At 39.5% G+C, this 18,769-nt stretch overlaps 1 protein-coding gene across 2 annotated transcripts in view; it reads right to left on the bottom strand.

Moving 5' to 3' along the window:
* The window catches only part of LOC311063795 (G-protein coupled receptor family C group 6 member A-like), a 69,722-nt gene that overhangs the window by 36,439 nt on the left and 14,514 nt on the right, over nt 1-18,769 (bottom strand). The window contains exons 3-5 of one of the 2 annotated variants that reach the window (XM_084083395.1): nt 16,287-17,129; nt 15,856-16,080; nt 15,373-15,490 (exon numbers count right to left, since the gene is read on the bottom strand). In XM_084083395.1, the coding sequence (XP_083939521.1) occupies nt 15,373-15,490; nt 15,856-16,080; nt 16,287-17,129 (1,186 nt within the window). The remainder of the gene's footprint in view (nt 1-15,372; nt 15,491-15,855; nt 16,081-16,286; nt 17,130-18,769) is intronic. The other variant, XM_084083396.1, reaches the window with a different exon arrangement.

The raw sequence follows: 18,769 nt of genomic DNA, 5'->3' as shown, positions 1-18,769 counted from the left end.
TCGGTGGTTATTAATTCATCTCACCCTGTTCATGTTAATCAGTTAAGACCCATTTCCCAGACATCACAGTTCACTAACATTGCATAAAGATTGGTCACACAGTGGATTCAAGTTCTAATGTGGAACTACCAGGAGGACCTAATGACCTGTACCTCCCCTTTTAATTAATTAAAATGACAAGTTCCCCACTAAGAGGCACCATAGGTGCCCAAAACCACTTACTAGTTTATATATAAGTCTCCTTGCTTAACCTAGAATATCCACAATAAAATGTACTTTTACAATGTGTTGCTCCCTTGCAAATAATTATGACCTGGAATACCTAAGTACTGGATGTATGTTCTTGTGTGATGTGTTGCTGTGATTGTGTTTTTGTTTTATTGTAGGAACATCATCTACAGATACAGTGTGTGCTGACTGTCCTCCCAGCTGTGAATCTATCAAAGCAGGAAATCATTCAAATGATCCTACACCTGATGAGAGATCAGAGATCAGAGAAATGAGATTACAATTATGTCAATATGTGAAAATATGTGAAGAGAAGTTATGTTCAACAACACCCACTAGTGTCGTTGTTGCTGTTACTGTTGCTGTTGTTGTTGTTGTTGTTGGTGGTGGTATTGTTGGTGGTGGTGTTATTATTGTTGATGTTTTTGGTGTTCGTAGTAGTGGTAAGGTTGTTTGGTGTTGTTGTATTGTTGGTTTTCATAGTTATTTGTGTCTCTACACAACAGTTCTCTTGGTTGGTTATATAGGTTATTTTTCATTTTTCATTTTTGTTTATGTTGGTGTTATTTTGGGTGTTTGTGTTGGTGTTGCCACTAGTGTTGATAAGGGTACCTATCATCTGCGTGGTTTTATTAAGGATACCTATCTGTATGTTGGTGTTTTAGTTGGTGCTCATTGTTTTATTATTCAATCAATTATTGATGGCGTCAGTAATTATGGTGACACAGTTGTTTCTTATATTATTGTTGGTGTTTTTATTGATGTTGTTGTGATTGTTTGGGTGGTGATTCTGCTGTTGATTAGAAGATGTCATCAGAGAATACATGGTAAGTTTACATTTAGAAAACGTTTTATTTACACCATACTTCTGGCTATAAAACTGTAACATTGTCAAGCTGATGCTTCTCATTGTTATTCTACAGCAAGAACAACAGACATTACACAGGTTTGTTTTCTCACATTCTTCTATTTGACACCTTTTACAAAAGTAAACATGTAAAACAAAAAAAATAGTAATTAGAGATGGAAGTCCCCTGGACTATATTGATGGTTGTTACCCTATATATAATAACTTTGAATTCCCTGCCCCACAGGAGATACTTGACATCTTAGACAATTTGCAAAAAACAACAGCAGCTGGTCTTGATGAAATCAGAACTTCACTCATTAAGGATGTAAAAACAACTATCATAGACCCACTAACTTTTATATGTACAATCTCACTGTCAACTGGAGTGGTACCAAATGACCTAAAGATAGCTAAAGTCATCCCTATTTTCGAATCAGAGGATCCAAACTATTTTACTAACTATCGCCCCATATCAGTATTACCGTCTTTTTCAAAAAAATCTAGAAAAACTTGTTTACAAAAGAATACTCCAACATATAAACTCAAACAATATACTTTATAATCATCAATATGGCTTCCGTAAAAAACACTCGGCTTACATGGCCTTTCTTTTCCTAGACCTTTCAAAAGCTTTCGATACTGTCAATTATAAAATATTGCTTGCAAAATATGGGTTTCGTGGTACTGCTTTCAACTGGCTAGACAACAATATGTCGCAGTAAAAAATACGGAATCATCTACCCCTTGCAATGTGTTAGAAAACTACATCCACTTGTGGTGTTAGTGGGTCAAATTTGACCCGTGATTTAAATCAGCCCAAAATACAAAAAAATATTATTATTTTCATTATTTTTTTTCCTCCTACCTCATAGCTGACTTGTAATGCATTCACATCCATGTAAACACTTTTTAAAATATTATGTTGGGTTAGGGCTAGGGTTTCATCTTTCAATATATCTTGTTTTCTATTATACAAATGTAAAAATTCACTCATTACATTTCCTATAATGAAGGCAATGGATAATGATGTTATCTAGCTATAATAGAATAATGATTAGAACACACTTCCAAAAAATACTTGTTTTCGTTTTTAAACTTTAAAATATGTTAATATTATAAAAAAAATAGTGACACTAGTGGTGTTAGGGTCATTGTTGACCCGTATACCATAGAAGATAAAAAGTAATTTATTTTTCATAAACTCAAACTTTATTTTACTCCTGATAGCAAATGCTAATTGAGGACAAGTCTCTCTCACTCTCAAACATGTAAACATTGAATATTGACAATTTGGGGGGAATTGAGCCACACTTCTCTTCAGGGTCATTTCGGACCCTAACACTACAAGTGTCACTTTCTTTTTATAGAGACCATCAGAATTAATTAAAATGATGATAAATAAATTTGTTGCGTTAAAATGGCTATTTCTGAGGATATCATGAAGCCTCGTTCAAATAAAGAAATGTCAACGGTACTTTTTACCTATTTAAACTTGAAAACAGGTCAAAAATGACCCTAAAACAATGGAAGGGCTAGAGCAATACTATCATGTGGAGTGGTGCAAGGTACGATTCTTGGCCTACTGCTATTTCTAATTTACATGAATGATCTACCCGCAGCATCAAATACCTTATTTTCAGCATCTCAATACACTCATCAACGAAGCGAATCAAGGTCTCCTAATACTCCACAAATGGTTCCAACTTAATAAACTGTCATTAAACATAAAAAAAACTACATTTATAATATTTTCTGGTAGGAAGAAATTCAACCCTGAGGAAGCTAAGCTCAGTATTGATGGTATTGAAATGAGTAACCTCCACCCCATTTTTGGGAATAATGATAGATGAAAAATACTGCTGGAAAGAACACATCGGCCAGGAAACAAGTCCATTTCTAAACAGAGCCTGTCTCAAAACCCTAGCAGGCACATAGATTGGTGAAGTCATTGTCTCCCAGCACTAGGTTTGGATCCGCCCCTCTATACCTTGGAAAGCCTATGGTTCCTCCAGCCTATATCCAACCAGGCAAGCAAAACAACTGCACGTCCCACTATATACCACCAATAGGGGGCAGTTCACCATCAAGTATAAAGGAGTTTCATTATGGAATGCCCATTTCGATCTGGTGACTACCACATCCTCCTTACCTATCTATAAAATAAGCCTAATAAGTAAATTGAATACCCAAATGGAAAACTAGACCATCTCCTAAATCACTTAATCCTTATATTCACCAGAATATGTAACAGCGTCATGTTTTTGCTTTGTCCAATACTTGTTTTTTGTCTCTACTTTGTTTTTGTCTCTTCTGCTCAGTCCTGTACTTTCATATCATTTGTCCTATTCCCTTTATCATAGGTTTATATATATATATGCATATATATTTTTGTATTTTCTTTTTTATTGTTTTTTGTACGTCTTTGCTTTTAATAGTAAATAACTCATATTATATGTAATGTAAACAGTGAGTTCTCACATAAGCCCCCCTAGGCTTTCTTACCTCACCGGCACAACAACTATTTCATAATTTTCCCTTAAATAACTAACATGTCCTGTAAATGTATACAAAAAATATTGTGCAAATCAAATAAAACAATAAAACTAAATGTTTTGTAATGATGCAGGTTGCTCATTTGGGATTATCTTTCTATTTTCAAGGTCACGGAGGGACCATCACAGGAAGATACACAGGTAAGATCCATCTGAACACCTTACTTCATAAATGTACAAGTAAGACGCGCGAACGCGGGAAGCGAACGCAGCTTGAAAATAACAATAAGAAGAATAGAAAGGAATGAGCAATTGTAGAGAAGTGGGTGGTACAGTTAAATTAGTGAGAACGGGAGGCATGCGTTAATCCGACAGACCTTTTCTCCGACTATGTGGCATCCGCGTGCGGTTAGGGTTAGGGTGCGGGTTTGGTTCGGGTTTAGTATTGGAAACGTCGGAGCGCTGCGCTGTCGGAGGAATGCGCTGTCGGACTAACGTACTGCACCCAGTGAGAACAGGGGCCGCCACAAGAAATCTCAAACTGTCCTCAAACTAAGGCGTTTTCAACTTGCCATCCGGCCTGAAATATGCACAAATGACATGGAATTCTTAGATATCCCAATAGATGAACTCGTGTAGATGCTTTTAGATGTGTTATTTTTGACTGTAGCTGCTATATTTCTCTCAGAGGAGTGTAATTAGCCACCCAGGGGCAGGCAGATTTCAGCCACACTGTAGTGCACTCTGAGATCTGTCAGCAGCCAATGAGAGCGTGAGTCACATGGGGGCGCGGCTGCACACAGGCAGTGCACACAATACTGCACACACACAGACAGACAGACACACACACAACCCGAGCATGCTTTCATAGTAAGCTCCACTTGCGCCTCCTTGTTGTTTGGTGTTTGTGGAACCCGTTTTCAGTGTTTACTAAAAGTAAAATGATTCATGAAAAATTATAAAATATGTGAACTATATTCAAAATCTATGAACTATATTTAAAATCTGTGCACTATATTACACATTCATATCCCATGCAGTACATTTGGAAATTGACGGTGATTTGCACTCTGCCCTACCCTGTGTGTGTGTGTGTGTGTGTGTGTGTGTGTGTGTGTGTGTGTGTGTGTGTGTGTGCGCGCGCGCGCGTGCGTGATATCAATACCAGCCTGTCAGCATTGAGCTCCAAGACCTTACTGACAGAATCCAGCCACAGGACTAGTTTATCCGCAGTCGTCATCATACGAGGATGGAGGAGGTGGTAATGATAATATTTTGAATATTTATTGATACAGAAAGATATACCTATAACTTGGGGGGGGGTTACTGTGGTGTTATATGTTGTGTTACAGTGAGTTTTTATAATTTGCTATATGTTTGTTTTTATACTTGCAGCACAAACTCAATCCACAAGACCAGTCAGTCAGTATCCAACCACAAGACCAGTCAGTCAGCATCCAACCACAAGACCAGTCAGTCAGCATCCAAATACATGACCAGCCTGTCAGCATCCAAATACATGACCAGCCTGTCAGCATCCAACCACAAGACCAGCCTGTCAGCATCCAACCACAAGACCAGCCTGTCAGCATCCAACCACAAGATCAGCCTGTCAGCATCCAACCACAAGACCAGCCTGTCAGCATCCAACCACAAGACCAGCCTGTCAGCATCCAACCACAAGACCAGCCTGTCAGCATCCAACCACAAGATCAGCCTGTCAGCATTCAACCACAAGACCAGCCTGTCAGCATCCAACCACAAGACCAGCCTGTCAGCATTCAACCACAAGATCAGCCTGTCAGCATTCAACCACAAGACCAGCCTGTCAGCATTCAACCACAAGACCAGCCTGTCAGCATTCAACCACAAGACCAGCCTGTCAGCATCCAACCACAAGACCAGCCTGTCATCATCCAACCACAAGACCAGCCTGTCATCATCCAAATACAAGACCAGCCTGTCAGCATCCAACCACAAGACCAACCAGTCAGCATCAGCATCCAACGACAAGAAAAAGACACTTTAATGGACATGATGAAAGAGATTACTGAACTGAAGAGGCAAAATGAAGAGAAAGATGCAAAGATTGCACAACTGGAAAGTAGATTATCTGATATAGAACAATATGCTTGAATGTCATTGTTACTGGGCTGCCAACACAACCCTCGTCATTGGCTGCTGCAGACCAAGGGTCCCCCCCCCCCCCCCCCATATTCATATTTGACCTAGCCCCCCCCTTTCTTATGCAATTGTAAATTTGGCCAATTTGGAATTATAAAACTCATTAAATAGTCACTTTATAAATGTGCAGATACCCTGTATACACTTATACTATGTGGGTTTGTTTACTGTTGAGTGAGAAAACAATGTTTCACATTTAGATAATCATCTGGGGACCCCACAAAAATAATTTTGGGACTCCCCTGGGGTGGTTCCCAGTTTGGGAACCCCTGATATAGAAGCTTGTCACCCTCTCCCTCAGAAAGATAAAGCAAAGCGGTAACCATCATTATGAGGTTTGCAAAAAGGAACATTCTAAATCAATCTTCTAGGTAAGATGCTGAAGGAAACAAACGTTTATCTTAATGAACATTTAACCAAGAACAACGCTGACATTGTTAAAAGAGCTCAGTACCTACGCAAAGAGAAAGAAATACAAGCAACATGGACTTCCAACTGGAGAATTAACTCAAAGCTAAATGATGCACCTAAACTAAAAGGATCTGGACTAATGTGTATAGTTTGTAGTTTGTCAATCTACATATTTTTGTGTTTTACTATGGTGTTTTTTCTTTTGTTTGTTTTTTTGCGATCTGTCATCTATTCTGCAAATCTTCTCTGACTTTAAACTAAATTGCTATTAAACTTCCCCCCAAAAAATACGTAAAGTTTCCCACTTCAACATCTGTAGTCTGAAAAACAAGGTAAATGAGTTGAGTTCTAATTTCTGAAACTTATTTGGATGAATCATTGACAATACTGAGGTATCAGAGGAGAGAGCTTTTATGTACAATATCACATTCCAATAAAAAGAAGAGATCTTGATTGGATCTCCTGCCACATGTCAAACCAAACTGCTGCTATAGCCTATATACCACTATACCTTGGTGTTGTGAGCTTGTAGATCAGCTATTTTCACAATCTTTGCTTCTTTCTTATAATATTATTTGACAATTTGGCCCCTGGGGGTCCCGACCCACAGGTTGAGAACCACTGACCTAAACCACAAAGAGAGGCACAAAGGGGTTCCATTTAGACCAGGGGTGACAAACTGGTGGCCCGCGGGCCAATTGCGGCCCGCAAAAAAATTGGTGTGTAAGATGTGTAAAATACAAAAATCTGGTTATTAATCTCATTCTTTGATTGATGCACAAACTTGATGCACAAACTATTGGTATAAGTTAATAATAAAATAAAAGTTTAACTTGTAGACATGATTTAAATGAACACAACTAACAATCTAAATGTGTTCATTAATTCATCAATAGAATTATCTTAAGTTCAGTTTACATGCAAATTATTTATCATTATTATTATTATTAACTCGGAGACAAGTTGTGTGGTTGTGTTTTCGACCTCTGTCTGAAAAAGGAGAGAGAGAGAGAGAGAGAGAGAGAGAGAGAGAGAGAGAGAGAGAGAGAGAGATATGCCGGTTAAATTCCAACATGAACAGAAACTAGGAGGAAAGCAGTGCTCAGAAATGGAAGAAGAGAGGAAGGAGGAAAGGAAGAATTTAATGGATAAACACTTTGTTCACTGCTACAGCTGATGACCAGCAGCGGGCACTACAGTCAAAGGTGAGTAACTATCTCTGTCCATACATACTGACTGAAGGAAGTTTACATGTGTTTATTGTTTTATTAAATTACACGTTTTCTGACACTAGATGAGCAGATCTGACTCTATGTCAAATGTATTTAAATAAGGAAATCATTTATCAGCTTGTGAGCAGTTCCTTCCAATTCTGTCTGAATGAACAGTAGATGGCGCCACAGATCAAGCATCCTCCCCCACAATCTTATGTTCCGTTCAGAGCATGCACATGTTCACACTGTATTACTGTAACACAGGGGTCATCAACGTTTTTCAGGCCAAGGACCCCTTTAGCTGAGAGAGAGATGAAGCAGTACTACTACATATTGTATACAATTGTGTCGCAGAAACTTTTTCATATCTTTCCTAGATTATTCATAGATTTGTTTGACCACATTATCATGAGTGTGTAAGTTGGATTCATAGGAATTTTGAGACATTAACCACTTAAACTGTCAATACCTTGACCTTTCACTCTGTACTTGGTCTAACCTTTTCCCTCAAACCTCTTTGCCGAAAATAGCCGATCTACAAGCTCACAACGCCTCGTGCTTCGAGGCGTTGTAAGCTTGTAGATCTGCTATTTTTGGTTAATGTTCCCCCCAGAATAGGGAAGACAGGGTTAAAGTGGTTAATGTAATAATTAAAAGATAAAGTCCCTATCACGCAAAGATTTCAACAGCTGAAGACAATTAAGTCATTGACTCTGTTCTTCACTGAAATGAAACCTGTTGTCTTCAACTCTTGCAGCCTCTTTAGTCTATATACAACTATACAAATTACTAACTAATTAGAGCTCAAAGGTGACTAATTAAAGCTACACTCTGTAGCTTTCATGTCACCGGGGGTTTGTGTGCTGAAATTTAAATTGCTCAATAGAAGAGCAGGGAGAGCAGTTTTGTGTTAGTTATATTGTATTAACATACCATAGAGTTTGGTCAAAATAAAATAATATTCACTAATATAGTTACATAGTGTTAGCTTTAACAAAGATGGCGTACTCGACAAATATATAGTTTTACAGTATGTATTCACTATTGCACTTTAAATCTGTGTAAATCAAATTATTGTTACTGTGAACCCAGTGAAGGCTAAAAAGAGCTATCAAACTCAAGTGCCATTTTTGAGTAGAACTGGGCAAGTTTGGCCAGCGACAGCGTGACATGTGCATATTAAAAATAGTCGATCTACAAGCTCACAACACATAACAAATTCCCCAATGCCATGAGGATGCTGGGAATTTCAACTTGATAATATTCCTAAAAGTAAATTCCCTTTCGCACTGGAAGAATGAAGAGTTTCATTGACACACTTTTAATGGCTGCCATGGACGCAGATCTGCGTTCTTTTGCGTCCGCAAAGCGCATGCTGCCAAGAACGCAGATCTGCGTTCTTTCAAAAAAAAAAATCAAAATAGTTGTTTTTCTTTTTCTTTTTTCTTTTATTTTTATTTGACCCAAAGACCAAGGAGATATGATTTTTCGAAGATTTAGACTCCCATCCACTTCCTTGTTAACTTAAAACTTAAAAATTCTGTATCTCGGCTCCTGAGTACTTTTTTTTTCTCATTGAAAAAGTCTGGCAGTCTACTGTAGAAAAAAAGAAAAAAAAGATGGCAGCCAATGTGTTGTTAAGATCTTTATTTTTTTATTTTTTTTTACTTACATCAAATAATTTGTTACCCATCTCTCCATCTTTCTGTTTTATAATATATAATCAAACTGTACAAGACTGTCTGCTTTCTGCAAAGTATATGCCCCCAAGGTTTTAGCGTTTTTAGACTGACTATTGTGATAATTTTTCATAATCTTATGAACTAAAAGTAGGCTACATGGTATCGACTGGAATCTACAGTACACATACCAATGCGTTTTCCCACTTAGGCCTGCCTTCATATAATAGCTACTGTATGTCATGAACTGTACGGCCTCAGCAAGGGAATGTGTCTTTCAAAACAATGTGTTTAAAATTGTATTTATTAATGCATGTAGTCCACAACAGTATGTTATACATATACGTATGATATGAATCGTGAGAACTGCCCAGTCCAATCACATTCTGATGAATGCACAGTGAATTAACATTTATCTCATTTCATCACATTTACACACCGTTGCACACATTCACACCGACATGGGTGAATTTATTTAAATGTTATCCTTTAAACATTCTGGTGAGTTCAGTAAACATACGGTATTCACTCAGCCATGTATATGTTTTAAACAGAATTCACTGATGGTCATATATTGTTCACTGGTACTGTATACGTCACATGCATTTGTTTATGTACTTTTAACAGCAGGCTTTGGTGTGCCTTGAAAGTAGTTATTAAAAACATTTGCCCGAAGAACCTTGTTTGTGGTCAAAACAGTATACCAATGTTCAATCTTATGCATACATACAGTATACATGCATATGCACAAACAAACCAAATTGTTTGTCACTCTGGATAATAGCAGAGAAAACGGAATGCCAGCAACACTTCCAAAATAAAGACTCTTTAGGTGCACGGCCTCCCGGTGATGCTAAATCATTTCTTTGTAAAGGACATTACAGTGTGCTGGCTTCTTGACTGGAGTGCACCTGTGGTAGAATGTGGCTGGACGACCCATGTGTAAATGTAATGAATGCATGCTATGTTAACCACTTAAACCCCATACACTTCATTGACCGCGGTTAATATGATTTTATGTCCATGGAAATAATGTATAATTTGTATAGTATAAAAAGCATCAGTGAAATAAATGAATAAAAAAGCTGTGCATTTCACAAAATAATGTATTGGTATTTACAAATTTAACTCCAAAAGTTAACATGTTCAGCATGGACTGTTAAAGTTGTTCTGACTTTTAGCAGCCTCTGCTGGTCATTACCGTCACTGCAGGACGTTTGTTTATTACTGCGTTACCCAGAATTCCATTCGTTTTCACCGGAAGACGGAAGTGTTTCAAAAAGCGTTCTTTTAATTGTTTTATACGATCTGTGGATCGTTTCTCTTAGCCAGTGGAGCTTTAGTTAACGTGAGCTGTGTTTTCTTTTTCTGTTTTTTTTCGTTCTTCAAATCATACAATCTCTTAAAATCAGCGTGAGTTTCCTTTTGTTATTAGCGCGGTAGTTCCTGGCCAAACAGGAACCCGGTGCATTTCCGCTTCCATTTTCCGGCCAGATGACGTCATTTTTGAGGGAAAGTCAAGCTAGACAGCGTTCAATAGAAAATATATAAATAAAAGGCTTTCGGAGGTGAAATTCATGGAGTGGGTGTTGTGAAACATTTGCCACTCACAAAAGATATACAATTTAACTTTAGTTTTACTGAAAACGTTACCTAGTATTACTTTAAGTCTGTTAAGAATTCAGAATTGCAACAAAAGACTGGTGTGTAAAGATTTGCTACCAGGACAAGCCACTGCCAAATAATTATGTACATGCCACATTTTGAGAATACAATTCTGAGCAGGACACACTCCTACGTCTCTTCCTAAGGTTGCCTGTGGAAACGTCTGGCCTAGCAGGGCATGGATCTCCTAGTGTTCCTAATATCACTGAACCAGAGGGATAGCCAGATCGCTCTGTTGCAGAAGGGATGCATATGAATATGTCTTTATATGTCTCTAAGCCTGTGTTTGGGTTCTCTGGGTCTGTTTCTAAATCTGGGTTTGGAATGGGAAGTGAAGGACTGGCGGTGACAACGAGCCACCTCCTCAGAATCCTCTCCAGTGTGTCACCTTGTGGCCTGAAGAGTGCCTCGTAGCACCTGGGTAAGAAATGGCAGAAGATGACGCCATAGTTGGACACTAAGATGGCCGAGGCCTGCACAGCGGAGGCCTCTTCTGTCTTGATGATATAGATGGGGATGAAGCACACCCACACAAACAGGTACATCAGCATGCTGAAGATGATGTAGCCGGTCTCACTGAACTCATGGGGAACCTTCCTGCCCTTGAAAGCCAGGAGGAAGCCAACCAAAGCAAGCAGGGCTACTGTATGTAGCTCAACATGATACCAAAACCTATGAATGTTTTGCCTACGTGACACTGGATGATTATCTCAAGGCTCTGTGGTGATGGAGTGGTGTCATCAACGTCAGGACTATCGAAGACCAGCCAGAGGATGCAGATGACTCCCTGGATAGCGGTCACAATGCTGATGATTAGAGGCGGCCTATAGAGTTTATTTAGTCGCTTGTGTCTCAGCTGACCAAAGGGCAGGAAGGCCAGAAATGTACGGTAAGCCTTGACTAGGATGCAAGAGACACAAAGGGTGAAGCCCATGGCATACATGATCTGCCGAGCCCGGCACAGGTGGACGATGGGCTTGTCAATGAAGCATATGACGCTGGCAAAGCTCACAGGCAGGCCACTCATCATCGTGCAGGACATTCTCACCTCGGCTCGCTTCATGGGCGGTGAATTTCTGTACACCAAAAAGATGATAAAGATCACCAGCAGCAGCAATACGCCAAAGGCCGCGGACACCACAAGGGCAATGGAATGAGGATCTCTCCACCTCAAATAGGTCCTCACTATTGGTTCACAATGGTCCCAGCCCTTCTCGGATGATGTTCCATTAGGACACTTTTGACAGTCATTACGATCTGCAGGAGGATTGGGGGTTAGATGAGATTAGGCTAGATTACAATTAAAACAGGTGAATCTAGAGAATAGTAAAACAAAAAAAATCAAAAACATAAAAGAAAATATAGCTGCAAGCAGCGATAATACGGGGCCAGTGAATAGAGAGAGAGAGAGACATGGAAACGGAATAGATTGAAGAGAGAGAGAGTGACATGGAAACAATAGATTGATGAGAGAGAGAGAGATGGAAATATAATGGTTTGATTGGACATCTCAACCTACTGCCATTAACAGGATTCGAACTCTCAACCTTCAGACTAATAGGCTGCAACACTACCTATAGTGCCTTAGCTTTGTCCAGGCTGATATTGTCTGTTGAAGATCATAAACTCTTGCCTTCTTTCATGAACCAAGCCCCTGTTTCACTAACACTAAGATCACTCGTTCACAAGCCATTTACCAATGAAGAAATTGTACATCTCCTCAGAACCAAAACTAGTGAAAGTAGCCGATCTACAAGCTCACAAACCATGAAAAGTTGTGAGATTGTAGATCAGCTATTTTCAGAATGAAGTATGTCATACGTTGAAAAAACGTACTCTCAAATAAGCATTTCAGGTTATCTTTACCATTTGCACATGTATTCATTGATACAGTCATGTTGTTTGCAATTCAACTTAAATTAAGTCTGCATCAAGTGAGGCTTGAACTGGCGACCTTGAGATTGTGAGGCATTCATTTAAGGGAGATGCCATTGGCCCAACAGACAAGTAACTGTGAAAAAGGAGATCACACAGATGATACAGTTTCACGCAAATAGCTGAAAAATCCTGGGTTTAAGTGTTTTTCAAACTGCTCAAAATTGCGGACAATCTACGGGCGGAGCTTACTGGTCAAAGCGATAGATGTGTTCCTCATGAGTCAAGGCACAAGTGTAAGCAAGTTTCACGACTTTCGGCCAAACGAGGCATGACTTTTGCCTGTTTAAAATTTGCATTTTCAAAAAATTGCTATAGCGCCCCCCTTTGGCCAATTGGAGTGAGATTGGTTTCAGTGATATTTGGAATGACTCTCTACATTACTGCAACGTTTCAAAGAAATGTGAGTCTTGCATGTATGTGTTAGGGGCAGATGAATAATTTTCATAAAACTGCAATAGTTAAAATCTATCTCCTCCTGGGATTTTTGAGCAATCTTCACAAAACGTTTAACACTTGAACTTTGGACCACTGCCTACAAAAATTTCCAACGGATTTTCCATAAGTGAAAAAATGCAGAAGTTAGGAGCCAATGACTGTTTTTCATATAATTCAAAATGGTGGGCGATCTAAAGGTCAGAGGTCAAAAGTCAGACCACGAAAGTTGTCGGGCATGAAGAGACGCATGTGTGAATCGAAGTTTCATGGTTGTAGGTCAAACAGGGCATGAGTTGCACCTGTTCAAAGTTGGCACTTTCAATTGAGTGCTATAGCGCCACCCTTTGACGAATGAGTGTGAGAATTATTTTTTGGTAGTTTTTCATGAGCATCTACCATATGGCCGAGTTTCGTAAAAAGCGTATGCACGGTTAAGCCAGAACTGGCAAAAACAAGTATTTTTCAAACTGCTCAAAATTGCGGAAAATCTAAGGGCGGAGGTTAATGGTCAAATCGATACGTGTGTTCCTCATGAGTCAAGGCACATGTGTAAGCAAGTTTCACGACTTTCGGCCAAACGAGGCATGACTTATGCCTGTTTAAAGTCTGCTTTTTCAAAAAATTGCTATAGCGCCCCCTTTTGGCCAATTGGAGTAAGATTGGTTTCAGTGATATTTGGAATGACCCTGTACATTTCTGCAAAGTTTCAAAGAAATGTGAGTCTGCATGTATGTTTTAGGCACAGATGAATACTTTTCATAAAACTGTAATAGTTAAAATCTATCTCCTCCTGGGATTTTTGAGCAATCTGCACGAAACGTTTAACACTTGAACTTTGGACCACTGCCTACAAAAATTTCCAACGGATTTTCCATAAGTGAAAAAATGCAGAAGTTAGGAGCCAATGACTGTTTTTCATATAATTCAAAATGGTGGGAGATCTAAAGGTCAGAGTTCAAAAGTCAGAGTGTGAAAGTTGTTCAGCATGAGGAGACGCATATGTGTATCCAAGTTTCATGGCTGTAGGTCAAACAGGGCATGAGTTGTACCTGTTCAAAGTTGCCATTTTCAACTGGGTGCTATAGCGCCACCTTTGGGCGAAAGATTGTGAGAATTATTTCTTGATTGTTTTTCATGACCATCTACCATATGGCCGAGTTTCGTAAAAAGCGACTGCACGGTTCAGCCAGAACTGCGAAAAGTGGCAGAAGAAGAAGAAGAAGAAGAAGAAGTGACAGAATACTGCCAATAACAATACGGTTCCAGAGCTGAGCTCTGGCCCCGTAAAAATGTTGGCAGAGGTTATTACCTCTGCCAACTAAAGCCTGATTTATACTTGGTTGTGTGTGGGTGTCGCACATTGAAAATAGCAGATCCACAATCTCACAGTACGTCACACGCAACTAAATATAACTAAGACTTGTGTTGGACACAGGTTATGTTTTTGCCCCATTCTGTTAGCTCTTTTATTTGGTTGTTAGCAAATAACAGACAAGCCACGTTTCCATGAAACCTTGCAGGAATGATCAATAGTTTGCTTTTCCCCGAGGAGGTGATTGGCTTTTGGGTCGAAAAGTTAAAATGTCAAGTTCAATCAATGTCGATGTCTGTCTGTTAGTAAAATAACACGAGAACGGATGGACGGATTTTCATTAAATATCATGTTAATGATCAGTTGGCTGCCTCAAAGAAAGCACATCCACTTTGTTCAGATGCGTTGGGCAGTGATAAATGAAACAATCGTGGCACGGTAAGAATGTCACTCTTGATGAAGGTCCAGAAGGACCGAAACATCATGTCAATATTTAAATAAAACGGATGCTGCTGAGCAAGAGCAGTGTGCAGGATTTTTGTTCGTTAATTTTGTTCATGATTGTTTCATAGGTTTAAAAGGTCCAAGGTCAAGGTCACAATCAATGCAAGGTCAAAATGACAATCACTCAACTCTTGAAATTATCTTAATACTAATTGTATAGTTATGGTGGAGGTCTGCACTCTACTGAGTGCAATCTTTCTAGTTTCATAAGCCTTTGCAATTATGTTTTTAATACAATTAAAGTCTTGTCATACCATGTTACAAATGTGGGTGAATTAGCATAGGAATGAGCCCAGATGCATATCAATTGTACATTGTGTGACCTGTAGTGTAAGTGTTAAGCGACGTGCGCTAGATATTGGTGAATCTAGGGACGCTATTTTAAAGACGTCACGTCTTTAAAATAGCGTCCCTAGATTCACCAATACAACACTGGAAAAGACTATTTTTTATAGCATACCTGAGCCATTAGAATAGGTTCCCTCCACACATTCAATGCAGCTGTAACAGCAGGACACATTCAAGATCTTCTTCACAAAACCACGGTGACAGGATTCTGAGCATCTAGACTCAGGAATCTGAAAGTGAGACAGCAAATTTAAGCAATTTTAAAGGAGTTATTGTTTTGAACTGTGATCCAAAGTTTGCATTGACAAGAATAAGAAACAGTTCACTCAATCACTGTTGGACAGTGTATGAATTGTCATTTAAGTCTCTGCATAGCACTCTGAGGCACAAACATGTACTGTACTGTCAGAGAGGTCAAAGCACATAATGCTTTGACTTGAAGTGTTCAGTGCCATGCTCATGAGAAATTCATTTAAGGATGGGAAAGTATATACAGTAGCTACTTTCAACACTTTGCTATAGAATAAAAAAGTTACTGACATGGAAGAATGGGGCTACCGTTTTCTGAATATAACTGTCCATTTTGTTGTCTTACCGTGTTATTTGTCGTTGAAAGCCAATTTATTTTGATGTCTCCATCAAGCTCAATTTGTTCATCTAGTGCATGGTAGATCCCAATTCTTTTAAAGTTTCTCCGGTCTCCACTCTTATCCCACATTATGAGATCATAACCATTGACAAAGTCGCCATTTTTGTCAAAAAAATATCTCTGGTTGTCCCCTGGTAGCGTGAAATGTGTCCTTTTCAATTCCTCAAGAAGCTGCAAGAAACACATGGAATTTAGTCACTTTGTAACTGTACAAATGTATCAATAATCAATATTCTACGAACAGCAATATATTAGAGGCTGGATCATGACATTTCAACCATTGCATTTCGTAGTAATTACTTTAATTTGTAACTATATATACAGTATACTGAACATATTTATTTTTGCTCATAAGTTTTCTCCATGTTCATGCTTACCTTCCATGGTGGGAAATCTTTCTCCCCACGACAAGAGGTTTTGTTACATTTAAGAAGGCGCTTAAGGGCATTGGCTATGGCCCATACAGCCACTCCATAGTTGTAGGATTCACTTGTGTCCAGATTGTTTATAAGGAAGTCATCATTAGCGTCTAGGTAATTTGTGTAACTGCATGCAGCATCAGATTTTATTTTCAGGAGATCGGGTGTGGGACAGTAGGATGGAGGTTCCTTCACAGAACACTCTGGGGTGCAGTTGAACCTCAGGCTCTTGTACTGTTTGATGAAGTTGTTGTACCCCCCAGGGCTGGCTGTCATGTTCCTCAGGTAGTCATCGAAGGTGTCTTTGTGGCGCGCCACAAACGCGAAACCGAGGATGTCCCCGACCTGATTGATGCCATCCATATGTGCCAAAGGGCGGTTCCTTGACCAGGCATCGCTGGCAATCCAGGCTCTTTTAACATTGTTCAGGATCATCTTCTTGAAAAGGTCCTCAACAAGTTTGCCCTTGAGGATGAGCAGTACTACCTGGGCACTGGAGGAACGGATCTTCTCCGCAACTTCCTTGATTCGCTGCGTGCTGTTCTCATGGTCCAGATTGTGGGGAACCATCTCCTGGTAGGCCGTGCACACATCCATTTCATCAGCATCCCGGAGGAAGCTCTGGAAGGCTGCCTTTCCATAGTCATCGTCTCCATACACAACCCCTACCCAGTTCCACTTGAAACGAGCCATGAGTTTGGCAAGCGCTTTCGTTTGGTGCACGTCGCTGGGGATGGTGCGCAAGAAACTTGGGTAGCGCCACTTATCACTCAGTGCGGGTGAAGATGAGGAGCAGCTTATCTGATAAAATCAGGAGAAAAAACAGCAACATTTAAATGAAAATTGGTGTTCCGTTTTTCTCTGAAAAACAAATTCATATAATGGTAGACACATTAATGATCAACGTGCTCCTTGTTGTGAGTCACGGGGACCCAAGATATAATCCAATTCCTGTCATGTCTCACACATCTGCCCTCAGGGTTTTTAGGCTAAGTTATGGGCTGCACTGTGAATTTGATTGAGTTCCTCCTTACAAACACTAATTTAGATTTGGGGCATAAGTGTAGTTAGGTCCCTTTCTCTGTTGTGTAACACACCACTGGGTGTGTAATGTTACTCTATTTTTGTTTTCTTTCTCTCTGAGTTGTAAATATTCTTTAAAATGTTAATGTATTCACCTCTAGGGGAACACACAAATTAAAGTTCTACTAATACTGTGAAAATACACCATAGTAATACGGCAGTAGGTATAGGCTCTCCTGGCACACGTGCCAGTGTATTGTCATCCATCTAGTATCTGCCAGCTCCTGAGGTCATGCAGGTGCAGATTATACATTTTACTTCTGCCTCTACCAGCACCCACCCTGCTCGTAAAGAGACAATAACTGACACACCCTCAGAGAGAGAGAGAGAGAGAGAGAGAGAGAGAGAGAGAGAGAGAGAGAGAGAGAGAGAGAGAGAGAGAGAGAGAGAGAGAGAGAGAGAGAGAACCATATGCTGTAAGCAGGACAGGTTTGCAAATAGTAGTGTGTGGTGAGTGTCTAAAAGCAGCGATGCATTGGTCATGGGACACAGTAACACGCCGTACAACCCCTTTTTTTAAGCAGGAGCACGCGTACGCACATGCATATATATTTAACAACCCTTAAATTCACACCTCAACAAAGTTTACAAAGGCTGGCGACTGCCAGGTGTCACACCAGCATGAATTAACATAGGAATGAGCCTAAATGCATATCAATTGTCCATTGTGTGACCTGTAGTGTAGGTGTTAAGCGACGTGCGCTTAAGGAGGAGTTCACCCAACAAATTATTTATTTTCTATCAATTGCACACCCCATGAAGCCTTGAATACATGAATTTATTTTGGTTTTTGTCGCATTCCAAAGCCAATAATTTGATGCCTGGGTGTATTTCCGGTAGGAGACACAAATAATCTACTTTGTGTCTCCTACCGGATACATTAGCCGGTAGGAGACAGGAATCAAATTATTAGCTTAGGAATGCCACAAAAACACAAATAAATCCATGGATTCAAGGCTTCATGGGGGTTGCAATTGATAGAAAATAAGTCATTTTTTGGGTGAACTACTCCTTTAACACCTACAGACAGCAAATGTACTGACCATGTTGGTTGGTTTGCTCCCCACAATGATTTCCCCCTTTCTTGTATCTCTATCACCTGCCTCCAATATGCAGACTAACAACAAGTTAACAACTATTCTGAGGGCAGGAAAACAGTTCATATTGAAATGAAGGTAGATTCATTCCACTCATGATACAGTTTCAAATGTTTTACATGAATACTATATCTTATCTTCCATTTGTACCTTTACACTTATTTTCTTTATATTTTGTGTGTGTATATCTTACATCCTCATCGGGGGCTGAGCCCACCTAAATATCAAAACTACAGCATCAGACACTAGACCAGGATACTC

This window comes from Gymnoscopelus microlampas (assembly GCF_963454915.1).
Source record: "Gymnoscopelus microlampas genome assembly, chromosome: 16".
NCBI lineage: Eukaryota > Metazoa > Chordata > Actinopteri > Myctophiformes > Myctophidae > Gymnoscopelus > Gymnoscopelus microlampas.
Note: the sequence above shows the minus strand (reverse complement) of the source record. Positions and strands in the feature narration are given on the sequence as shown.